Raw genomic sequence first — 13,283 nt, forward strand, 5'->3', positions numbered from 1 at the left:
ATTGCATTTTATCAACTATAAACCATCTCAACAAATAGATTTGACAATATTTTGAATGAACTTTTTTATATATTTCAAGCTTTCATTATACTTTTATTTTAAGTTTTAAGAATTTGGTAACACTGTATTTTGATAGTCCACTTTAGACATTCTAGTAAGTAATTTTGCAACTACGTCAACTTATTCTACTAACACAAACCCTACCAGTCGACTAACACAATGAGAGTTAGTTGGCATGTAGTTGCAAAGTTATTTTAGTACTTCAGCTTATTTTATTTCAGTAAGTTGCCATGGCATTGCTATATTTTAAAGCACATTTTTCATCTAATATTTATATGGCTTAAAGGTGCTCTAAGCGATGTTGGGTGACGTCACTTCTTATTGACGTTCGAAGTATTGTCAAACAAAACGGAGGCTAGCTCGACCCTCCTTCCTCCTTCCTCCTCATCCCGTCCCCTCCCCCGATATAAATTCGGGACTTTGTGCGTTCCTTCTCCTTTTCCCTCTTCTTTGCTATTTGTTCATCGGAACGTCGTCTCTTTGTGTGTCGGCCATATCAAAATTCAAGAGAGTCTAATTCTAATGTTACTCGTTGTCTAGACTCTAGGACATCTCTCCTCTAGCTAACTTCCCTCTTCATGCTTCTCGCACTAACCCCCCAACCCCCACCCCCAAATCATTCTTGTCGGTTATTGGCTGGAACACTGTTTATGTTTTGTGGTCCAGGCTGGGCCAGTTTGTTTTTGTTGCCGTTTGTGGAGCCTGGGCTGTCTACAGAGACCGTGGTTTTGTACAGTGTGTTCAGGGGACAGGCAGCTATAGCGGACAGTGAAGAGATGTTTGCTGTATGAGACGAAAAACGCTGTTTTGGCCTGAAAAACAGGTGACATCGCTTAGAGCACCTTTAACTGACTGACTCAAAATAGTCTGTGACCAAAACTGCAGGACACCCTGAGAAGTGAGAAGTGTGAAGTGATTTTTAAATTTCAAAATGAAACAATACAAAAAATTTCTTAAATTAAAATGTAAAAAAAAAAAGAAGTTTTTATTTGTTATTTTTTTAAGATAGTGACATTATTTTCATGACCAAAAATCACTGAAATTCATTACCATAAGTAGTCCAGTCATGTTACTTTGGAAGTTTTTTTTATTTTTTAGAATTCCCATTAGTCTCATGATTCTCACGAGATTCTCATTATAATTAAATGAGAATAAAAACAAAATCACAGCAGCTTGTCTCCAGACAGGAGACATAAACAATATGCACTTTTATTGGCCAAAATGTGTCTAATTACGAAATATGTCTACTTTTTCATAATATGATAGGCACTAAAATGTTCCCTATATTAAATTATGGTCTTATTTGCTGTTTGTGCAGGCCAGTCAATTTCCTGTGGTATCTGCCATAGATAATAAACAGTAAGTGATTTGCCTGTGGTATTTGCCATAGATAATAAACAGTAAGTGATTTACCTGTGGAGTAAAACCAACCCTATATTTTATTGTACTGTACTGCAGTACAGTATTTTCAATCTAAGAAGGGAATACATCAATTATGCATCAATATTGCTTCGCCTTTCTATAGTGTAGCAGACAGCTTTCTAGTAGTGAAAACCTAAATATGACAAAATAAGATCATTTTATTACTTTAATGTGAAAATGGGGTTATTCAACCATTCATGAAATCAACTCTTTCAGGCTCGAATGCATTACATCATGCTTCACCCAGACCGTTGTATTGATTAAACATCATTCTGTGTGATGCACTGCTCAACTGGACTGATAAAAATCCCCCAGAGACCAACCTTGGGATTATTTTTTTTAAATCTTCATTTTCCTTTTATTTGTTTATCTTTGTTCTATTTTACTTGGGAAGGAGCCCTCAGACTGCCACTGTGTTTATGATTAATTCGAGTCATATATTGTTTTAGCCCGTGGCATGAGAGGGCTCTCTCTAGGGGAGAACATCAGCTTCCTGTTGTCAAGACCGACACTCTTGTTATCATTTCGTAATAATTTCTGTATACAAAAGTATTCAAGTGATACTCAAATCATCTTAACACATTCTTGACAAACAGTGAATCCAAATAATTTCACGTCTTACTGTGTATCAATACAGTCTCGACAATGAACAGTTTGATTCCAAATAAATTACTTCACACAGTTCAAAGCGATTTACTGCAAGCGTCCTTGTTTTTGCTAAAGGAATGGGAAAGCAATGGATAGCAGTCTGGATCAAATAAACAGCAGCGTTGGACACCGCACATCTGAAGTCTTGGATAATATGTTTATATCCCGCTCTGCACACCACCTGCCCACTGACTCCAACTTCAGGGAAACAGGAGCCAACACCTGGGTTTAGTGCCGCTAACACTTGTCCAAATGAGCAGTAATCCACCAACTATGTGTGCATTGAGCTGAATTTACTTTAATGTTTCCCTAATGATGTTTTTCATGTAAACCTTGTACATGAACTTCACCTTGTCAAACATCATTACTGTTTATCACTGTTTACGGAATCCCTAAAAGTGGCTGGAAGTAAATCTCACACTTGAAATTGTCTAAATTCTCACATTTTCAGAATCCCCTAGTGAAGAACTCCTACAAAATATGCATTTATTCAGTCTTGAAGCAGAACAGACCAAGTCGTTGATTGCATCGGTTTCAGCAACGTCAATATATGAACAGGAGAATATATTTCGCAATGACTCAGACAGGAAATGGGTCGCAGGCACTTCGATGACTTTATTTGTTACTTTAGAATGGGCTCACAGAGAATATGGTCCTATAAAAGTCTTTGTTTTTGACATGCCATCTCTATTTATTTAAATTATCTGTAAAGGCCAAGCTCTGCATCCGTGCCTTGTAATCCACTTCATCAGCAAATAATCCTTATTTCACCCAGCTGACTTAAACATGAAGCAGTGTTCGTTACGTCAACCCACATGTCACTTCTTGATCAAGTTCTGGAAAGCAAGACAAGGCAGATGACAACTTCCGGTGGGTGATTCAGGCTGCCGAACCCGCGCTACACTTCGGACTCGCCCCTGACAGGGATGTGCAAGTCCAGAGTGTGATTACAGAAGCGGTAGACCACGGACCAGCTGGCCTTCCGCTTGATGAAGAGCCGTAGCTTGTCCCTGAAAGTCTCCCCGAGGAAGCTGTATATGATAGGGTTCAGGCAGCTGTTGGAGAACGCAGCCAGGTTGACGATGTGCCCGGTCAACGGGTAGTCGTGCCACAGCATGGTGTCGCTACGTTTCGATGGGTCGGCCGTGCCCTGGAGCAGCTGGATGCTAATGAAGACATTCTCGGGCAGCCAGCAAATAAAGAACACCAGCACGACCACCACGATCATGCGCAGGGCCTTCTGCCGGCGAGGCCACAGTCCCTTGTGCTTCTGGGCACGCATGAGGATGCGGACGATTAGGGAGTAGCACAGGCCAATGATTGAGAAGGGCACCAGAAATCCAATCGTCACCTCCAGCCACTGGATCTCGATGACGTTGGCGAAGCAGAAGTGCACCTCGCCGGTGTGCTGCGTCTGCACGATGGTGAAGGGAAGCAGAGTCGCCAAGATGGAGGCCATCCAGATGAGGCTGCAGCTGAGTTTGGCGTGCTGCATAGTTCGCAGCGGACTGCTGCTAATGGAGCTGGCGAGAGCGACATAGCGGTCGAAACTCATCCATGTCAGGAAGAAGATGCTGCTGTACATGTTCACCTGGAGGAAAAGCGACATGAAGGTACAGAGGACGGCATAGTCGTAGTACTTCTCGTTGAGATTGAAGACCTCAATGAGCGAATCCGCCACTAGAATAAGGTCCGCCACGGCCAGGTTGACGAAGTACAGGTCAGGGATGGTCATCTTGTCCCTGTGGTTGAGGTTGACCACCAAAATGAGGATGTTCCCGATGAAGCCGATGGGGAACAGGAATATGGTGTACAGGCAGGAGAGGAACAGGCCGATGACGTAAAACTCATAGGTGTCTATGCTTTCCTTCACATCGGTTAGGTTGAACTCATACGAAGCATTGAACTGCTCAGTGCCATTCACGTAAATCGTTATCACAGTGGTAGTCTGCTCTTCCATACTGGCCAAGTCTCTGTTTTAGATGCTTTGAATGGTGCTACATACTTCATTTGTGTCAGTGCCCAGTTCACTTTGTAGAGAGGATCCTTCATGCTGCATTTGCATTCTGATGACAACCTGTGCTTAACACGTGGACGCGGCTCAAAGTTTGGTAGATGCCATCCAGAAAGAGATGCAGCCAGGGTAGAAGACCTCCATTTTTCAGGGCAGTCTCTCAGCTATGGAGGCTGCCTGGACTTGTGTGATCCATTGCACCAACACCAAGAGTCTCTCCTTAGGGATTGTGCTTCTTTTTTTTCTTTAGCACACTTTCCTCTTTACACGTGTTTGATCCAGTGCAGTCTGCTCTCCTCCAGTCCGTAAGCATGATTTTTTTAGTCCACCAATGACACCACCACTTTGACACCTGATCGAGAGAGAGAGAGAGAAAGAAGGAAAATAATATCTGAAGACTAATGTTTATTTTGTGGCATCACCTGTTTCATTGACATAATTAATTGAACTATTACATGGATAGTCCACCACAAAAAAAGACAAATTCTGTCATCATTTACTCATCCTCAGCTCATTCCAAACTTGAGGAACACAAGAACTTATTTTGAAAAAAATCTTTTAATCGTTTTTTTGCACACACTGAAAGTCTATGGGGTATAAATATCTGATAGAAAGTCATACAGTCTGCTTCGGATGGTAAGTCATACCATCCCTTTAATGAGAATATCATGTTAAATATCTGCTTTTGCACTTGATGGCAGCTCTCATAACAGTTTTTAATCGATTCTCCTTAAGGATTGAGTGTCTACAAGTTTATTAAAATGCAAAGCGATGTCTTAAACAGATGCATTGAAGCACCCTGAGCTGTCAGACCCATTTGCTAAACTCACAATTATTAAACAGCAAAAAGACGAGCTGTACAACTGCTTCATAGGAATAGATACGGTCCAAGTAGATTTTCTTCACGGGAGGCTAACTGGACTACATAACATCATGTTCATAACTGATTTTGACTACACTAATGTATTGCGATTTTGGAGAGATAAACTCTCCAAGGTAGTAAACTGTGATATTTTTTTCCCAGACACAGAGTTAATGGGTGTCAAAAGAACATTGAATCTCATTATATTAGTAATTTTAGATTAATATGCCATAGGACCATGTATATCATGAATAATGATGTGTAAAGATAAAGCTAATATTCCATGCTATTTAAAATACCCAATTACCATATATTTGAAACGGAAATGTAGATATTTAGATATAGGATCTGTATTAATCCAAATTAATTTGGTAAACAAATCATATGCAAGAAGTATCTTAATGAGAACTAAAATTAGGTACGGCAGAAAACATTGAACTTCAGTGGCCAATCAGGGCATATCAGACTTTTCAATTCCTACATAGATAATTGCAACAAAGGCTACATCAATTTTGTAACGAAATAAACATGATAAACATGATTTTTATGAGGTATATGTGCTGTCACATCCATGACACTAGCATTTAAGCATTTAACATGATGTAAAGTGCTCGTATCCGAGTGAGACGCAAATAAATGTCATTTACTTCGATAAAACACCTGTGTATGAGGTCTATGTGACTATGAGGTCTGGACTCGGAATACGTCAACTTTTAAAAGAATCGACCCGGATTAAACCCCAAAAGAAATGGGTCAGCATGCAGCAGAAACGTTTACAAAGTACAGCCATCTATCCAAAATTAGACCACTTATTTTCAGCCTTATGCAGATGGCTTTTTTTTTTTTTTTTTTTTTTTTTAAGAGCATAAAGGTTTGGATATTTGGACAATTCCAAGCGCAGTGCAAGCAAATGCAGCCTTTACTTTGATTGACAGTTTGCAATATCTGTCTCAATAAAAATAGAGAAAAATGTACTTAGAAGTAACTTTAAAGTTTTCTTGGATATATAATCACAGTGCACATTAGAGGCCATTAAGCTACTACTATAAACTAATACAAAATTTGCTTTCATTTCAGAATTACCATAACAAACAAAACTGTGAAAATTTGAATCTGATCCTATAATTGTAATTCATTCTCAACAGCAGACCCATTCAGAGTTCCTCACTGCATAATAGATAAAGGAACATTTGTTACTGCCTAAAATTACATCTTCTTCAAAATACCCAGGACAATATAATCCTTGCCCAAATTTACTCACAGCTGCAAGATGACATGAACAATTTATCAGGATATTAGTGATGGAGTAACACAAGACAAGCACACAAGCACCAAGATAATTGAAAGGCTCATTTGGAGAGACAGAGAGAAGAATGACTGAGCTGCTTCATCAATTATTTGAAATCTCTGTGCATCTGTGAAATTAAGCTGCAATAGAAGACTTTGAAAAGACCATATTACACTAGCATGAATTTCCATGATGTTCCAGGCTGGTTTATGCTGGTTCATGATGCTTTGGTGCTGGTCTAACAGGTGCAAAAACAAAGCCAAGCTCACTCTAAAAAAAAAAAAAAAAAACATGCTCGGTTGTTTCCACCCAAGTTTGAGTCGAATATGGACAAACCCAATTTTTTATATTACATTTTAAACCCAGTGGTTGGGTTTATCCATATTTGACCCAAACTTGGGTTGAAACAACCCAGCATTTTTAGAGTGTGTCCAACAAAACTATAGACAGGGGAAGACAGTCCACCAGCATAGTCTTTAGGGAAGCTGGTTGACCTAAATAGTCTGGCTGGTTAAGATATTAACCCTCCTGTTCCATAGACATTTCAATAGTAGAAAAAACAACATATTAACATTCAATTATCAGGTCATTTTGGATGACTTTCATAATCAAATATTAGAGAAATTATTAATAAAGTAATTTTAATAATGATAATAAAAATTATATATATACATCAGGGAAATTCATGCTAGTGTAATATGGTCTTTTCAACAGGGGGAAAAAAATCTGAAGTCTTCCATTGCAACAATATATATATATATATATATATATATATATATATATATATATATATATATATATATATATATATATATATATATATATATATATATATACACATTACTTATGTCTGGGGACTCATAGACCCCAGATATAATATTGCGTATTGAGTTTTCATTTGAATTTTACTTTAAATATTATTTCAATTTTGTTATATGCATGTGCCATTTTATAGTATTTATTAATATTTTGAATTGGACTTCATTTTACTTTAAGTTTAAGTAATTTTAGAACTTACAACTTATTTTAAATGCAGCATTTCTTGTTTTTCTTAATTTCTTCTCTTATTTAAGTTGATGTTTATCATCTAATATTCATGTATTAATTTTAGCTTTATTTCAATGAATGAAAATAATCTGATATAGTTTTAGTTAACAATATCAACCCTGACACACAGTAGAGGTACATTCAAGTTTACATTGATTTATTTTGTCTTTTCTTCTAATGTGTTTTTGAAGTGGTCAAACAGAAACAAATGTATTAGTAAAACAGTCATTTGTGAATGTATTTATTTTTACAGACAAGGTACGTTTCCATTTAAACATGTTAAAGGAAAATGAAAGATTAATTTCAAAATTACCACTATATTTTTTCCCCCCGTACAACAAAGGGTTATCTGGGACATTACGAATGTAAAGTCTATATCGTCACACTTGCATCCAAAACAAAATTTGATGCTCACCAGCCGTTGGGTCTTTTCAACTGCGTTTGTCTTACAGATTAGCTTAATTTCGGTTGTAATTCAACTATGATGCAATATATTATTACTTAATGAAATTTGTGAGTCCCATGCAGTGAAAATAATAGAGTCAAAAAGTCACTTACTTTATTCACGAGGGCTTGTGATGCAGTCAGTGGAGAGTTTCTGCAGTTTTGTAATCCCTTTACCAAGACAAGATCCACCGTCTGCCCCACCTACTGTTGTAAGACAACTCGCTTCTGTCAGTGAGACGGTCCAGAGAAGAATATCACTACAGCTTCCTTCTTTTCTGGCCACTTGTTCACTAGCCACCCCTCTACCTCCTCCTCTCTCTCTCTCTCTCTCTGACTTCCCCCAGCACGGCCACACGCACGTGGACAGCATAAATAGCCACCAACGACAGTTACTTAGCACAGGACATATGGCTGCTGTCACATCCATGACACTAGCACTCATTTAGTTCAAAGAACGATGGAGAAATAACGCCATACAGGATGTTTTAAATGCTCTAGACATGGACGAGACGTCCCTGATCCATGACTTCGTCAAGGACTCTGATGATGAATAATCGAGTATATTTAATACACTTGGTCAGGCTTTAAGCATTTAACGTGATGTAAAGTGCTCGTATCCGAGTGAGATGCAAATAAATGTCATTTACTTTAATACAACACTTGTTCAAATAATGGCCGCGCTAAACATACGCTCCCATTGTAAAAGTGCCTTTCTCTAAGTGGCTGGAATAATCTGTATTGTTCAGTGCCAAATTTGAAGAGATGGTTTCACTACTGTGTATGTTAAAATATCTCTGAGAACATTGAGAGAATGCAAAATATGCATAATAAGATCATAAGTGAGATGTTAATCATTTAGTGGTGCAGTACAATGTTGGATGGAGAACCAATATGACCCTTTAGTTGTAGAATGAGGGGTAGCTAAGCTTTTGTCGGCCAAGGGATTACTGAGCCACAAACTATTATGCTTGTAATTCGATTTTCTGAACATGGATGGATTCTGTTCACCTTATCAGTCCCTCTGTGTCAGGACAGGTTTACAGAAAGCTTGAGGGCTCTTTTATGTGCGTCTACAAAGAGGTTTGTGTAGAACATCCTGAAGTCAGTGGTTCGGTGAGAATCCCTGTCAGACTGTGATGCATCCTCTTTGCTATTACAGAAAGAACATTTCAGACTAGAAAATCAACAAATACAGAATTATAGAAACTTATAAAAGTGATTTAGATACAGAACAGCTTATACTGTTTAATTCATAACTTAATATAAGATAATAAAATAAGTAATTAATAATTATTATAATAATAAATATACAAAACTAAGTCTGTCTGTCTGTATATCTATCTATCTATCTATCTATCTATCTATCTATCTATCTATATATATATATATATATATATATATATATATATATATATATATATATACACACACAGTGGGTACGGAAAGTATTCAGACCCCCTTAAATTCTTCACTCTTTGTTATATTGCAGCCATTTGCTAAAATCATTTAAGTTAATTTTTTTCCTCATTATTGTACACACAGCACCCCATATTGACAGAAAAACACAGAATTGTTGACATTTTTGCACATTTATTAAAAAAGAAAAACTGAAATATCACATGGTCCTTAGTATTCAGACCCCTTGCTGTGACACTCATATATTTAACTCAGGTGCTGTCCATTTCTTCTGATCATCCTTGAGATGGTTCTACACCTTCATTTGAGTCCAGCTGTGTTTGATTATACTGATTGGACTTGATTAGGAAAGCCACACACCTGTCTATATAAGACCTTACAGCTCACAGTGCATGTCAGAGCAAATGAGAATCATGAGGTCAAAGGAACTGCCTGAAGAGCTCAGAGACAGAATTGTGGCAAGGCACAGATCTGGCCAAGGTTACAAAAAAAAATCTGCTGCACTTAAGGTTCCTAAGAGCACAGTGGCCTCCATAATCCTTAAATGGAAGACGTTTGGGACGACCAGAACCCTTCCTAGAGCTGGCCGTCCGGCCAAACTGAGCTATCGGGGGAGAAGAGCCTTGGTGAGAGAGGTAAAGAAGAACCCTAAGATCACTGTGGCTCAGCTCCAGAGATGCAGTCGGGAGATGGGAGAAAGTTGTAGTAAGTCAACCATCACTGCAGCCATCCACCAGTCGGGCTTTATGGCAGAGTGGCCCGACGGAAGCCTCTCCTCAGTGCAAGACACATGAAAGCACACCTGAAGGACTCCAAGATGGTGATAAATAAGATTCTCTGGTCTGATGAGACCAAGATAGAACTTTTTGGCCTTAATTCTAAGCGGTATGTGTGGAGAAAACCAGGCACTGCTCATCACCTGTCCAATACAGTCTCAACAGTGAAGCATGGTGGTGGCAGCATCATGCTGTGGGGGTGTTTTTCAGCTGCAGGGACAGGACGACTGGCTGCAATCGAGGGAAAGATGAATGCGGCCAAGTACAGGGATATCCTGGACGAAAACCTTCTCCAGAGTGCTCTGGACCTCAGACTGGGCCGAAGGTTCACCTTCCAACAAGACAATGACCCTAAGCACACAGCTAAAATAACGAAGGAGTGGCTTCACAACAACTCCGTGACTGTTCTTGAATGGCCCAGCCAGAGCCCTGACTTAAACCCAACTGAGCATCTCTGGAGAGAGCTGAAAATGGCTGTCCACCAATGTTTACCATCCAACCTGACAGAACTGGAGAGGATCTGCAAGGAGGAATGGCAGAGGATACCCAAATCTAGGTGTGAAAAACTTGTTGCATCTTTCCCAAAAAGACTCATGGCTGTATTAGATCAAAAGGGTGCTTCTTCTAAATACTGAGCAAATAAAGGGTCTGAATACTTAGGACCATGTGATATTTCAGTTTTTCTTTTTTAATAAATGTGCAAAAATGTCAACAATTCTGTGTTTTTCTGTCAATATGGGGTGCTGTGTGTACAATAATGAGGAAAAAAAATGAACTTAAGTGATTTTAGCAAATGGCTGCAATATAACAAAGAGTGAAATGTATCCATCCAAAGCTTTTGTCGGCCACCCATCCACCCACCCATCCATCCACCCAACCACACCATACATCCATACATCCCCTCCATCCATCCATCCACCCACCCATTCATCCATCCATCCATCCATCCCCTCCATCCATCCAATTTGTCTGTATGTCTATCCAGCTATCTGCCTTTCAGTGAAATTACCCAGCACTAGTGTTTACAGATGACATCTGTATCTAAAAGGAGTTTTGCATCTTGTATTGTCAGAGTGCATTATCTTTATGAATGCACTTTTTTCTTGAGGGAACTTGTTCATTGTCCTAACTATTTTTAAGTGCTGAGTGCTTTAAGTGCCAGCAGAGCTCCATTAAAAAAACAGCGAAACAGTCATTTTTGTAATGCCAACTGACAGATTACTGGCACATAAATTACAGTTTTTCTCAATCATTTTAACAATCTCTAAACTGCAAGTTCAATTGTCACAACTGTTTGCTGGAACATCAGAACTATATTGCAGGTCTGCAAAATGGTGTTACTCACCCAAAACATTTAATTCATGCTTTAAAACCTAGTTATTGTGTCAGTAAATTGGCCAATGTCACCAAAAATAAAAAGTGTTTCTGTCATCATGTGAGCCACGCTGGTCAAAATGTTTAGGTGTTTTTTCACCATGGAAGATGGTGATGGTGATTCAGTAGTTTTGTCTTGTTCCACACACTGCTTTTTAGATACAGATTTCAGCACTAGGAAACTAATTTACTTGGAAAAGTCAACACTGTAGTACACAAAAAGAACATGGACATTTGGTCACATTTTATATTAGGTGTCCTTACCTACTATGTACTTGCATCAAAAAAATAAGTACATTATACTTATTGTCTTCAAGTTGTATTGCAAAACACTTGTGCTGCTATTGAGGTGGAATGTGGGTAAGGTTAGGGACAGGTTTGGTGTTGTGAGTAAGTTTAAGGGTGGTTTAAGGGGTATGGGAAGGGTCAACAGTGTAATTATATATTTACTGTAATTACAACTGTAACTGCAAGCAGGATTTTCTTTTATAATATAAGTACAATGTAAAAACATGTATGTACACAATATGTGCATTGTCTCAAATGATTCATTTAAATGTTAGTAGTTAAAGACACCTAATATAAAGTGGTACCGAACATTTTTATTAATACAGCACATTTTTGAAGAAATTTTACATGTTAACTGAAAATTCACAGACGCTTGTTCATTTGACCTTTTCTATGTCTTCCCCTAGAACCACACATTCTTACATATCTTGCTCTTCCAAGACAAGCAACTGTGTATTTTCAGTTTATATGTAACACATTACCACAAAAATAAACTGCTGTTGCTGTTTAGGGATTTTGGCGTTCCTCCGAGTTCAGAAATGGTATAATTGTGCTGGGCAAACTCCATATAGCCTACTTTAAGCTTCATGAAGGCTCAAAGAATGTTTAGAAGTTGTAAAAAGTTTGACAGTTTTACTGAGAATCAACTCATCAGTTTTGATCAACAAGCCATGTCATTCTGTAAATTGTAGACAATTCTACATACTCTTTTGCACACGTGCCAAAACACATGCAATTTGCTTAAATCAATAAGAAATTAAAATCTGACGTGAACAAGAAACTCAGAGATCAGAGATCTGAAATTATTGTTTTGGGAACAAAATCTCATTCGAGAATTGAGCCAAAGCGATTGAGAAAAACTATTACAGATATTATTGTGTATTACTGTATTGATCAAAATAACTGCACCTTATATTTGTGTTACCCTTTATAATTTTTGCAGTTCCATTAATGATTTTGTGCTTTGTCATTTTTTAAGTTTAAATTACCTGAAAAACCATTTAACATTTAAAACGTTAACATTGTCTATGATAGTGTGACAACATGCCCCTAGAGCACGTTTTCACAAAAGATCAGTTAAATGCACTTGTAAATGTGAATTGAAAGAACAAACAACAAGGTTGAACATTTAGCCTAAATTATACTGTCACTAAAAAGGGGCTAGTTAGTTAGTTAGGTAGTGGGTTAAATGATTCAGCTTAATAAATACACTACAATTCACGAGTTCACATGTTAATGAAATCTGATGTAGTATTGTAATGCGTATTTGGCTTGCTGTCCGTGGGTTGGGCTCCGAGCTCGGAATTCGGCCCGACCCCAGAGTACTCCCCCCTATGAATGTATAGATCATAGGTATCTATGAGCAGACCCAGCCGAAGTGAGGTGATGGGGTGGTGGCGGGATGCTGAGAAATTTGTCATGAGACAGGAGGTAAGGGAAGGCTTTATTTATACTGGCTTCTTCTTGTGCTGATTGGATGATTACCTGAACATGCTCCTCCCGAACTTTGTACATAAAACTTCATTTTGTGTAAAAAATGAGAAAATGTCTTCTTGCCATGTTGGAGAAATGAGCACATTTGAAATTATGTCACTTCCTGGGAGTCACAATTTTATGTAACACTGCATTCTTTTTAGGGGT

At 38.2% G+C, this 13,283-nt stretch overlaps 1 protein-coding gene across 1 annotated transcript; it reads right to left on the bottom strand.

The window, feature by feature from the left end:
* Nucleotides 1-2,726: 2,726 nt before the first annotated feature.
* On the bottom strand, nucleotides 2,727-8,065 carry gper1 (G protein-coupled estrogen receptor 1). Its single transcript, XM_084407874.1, has 2 exons — nucleotides 7,900-8,065; nucleotides 2,727-4,496 (listed from the first exon to the last, which is right to left on the bottom strand). Exon 2 carries the CDS (start codon nucleotides 4,088-4,090, stop codon nucleotides 3,029-3,031), a length of 1,062 nt encoding a protein of 353 aa, XP_084264000.1. The 5' UTR covers nucleotides 4,091-4,496; nucleotides 7,900-8,065; the 3' UTR covers nucleotides 2,727-3,028.
* Nucleotides 8,066-13,283: the final 5,218 nt, after the last annotated feature.

This window comes from Rutilus rutilus (assembly GCF_951802725.1).
Source record: "Rutilus rutilus genome assembly, chromosome: 1".
Taxonomy (NCBI): domain Eukaryota; kingdom Metazoa; phylum Chordata; class Actinopteri; order Cypriniformes; family Leuciscidae; genus Rutilus; species Rutilus rutilus.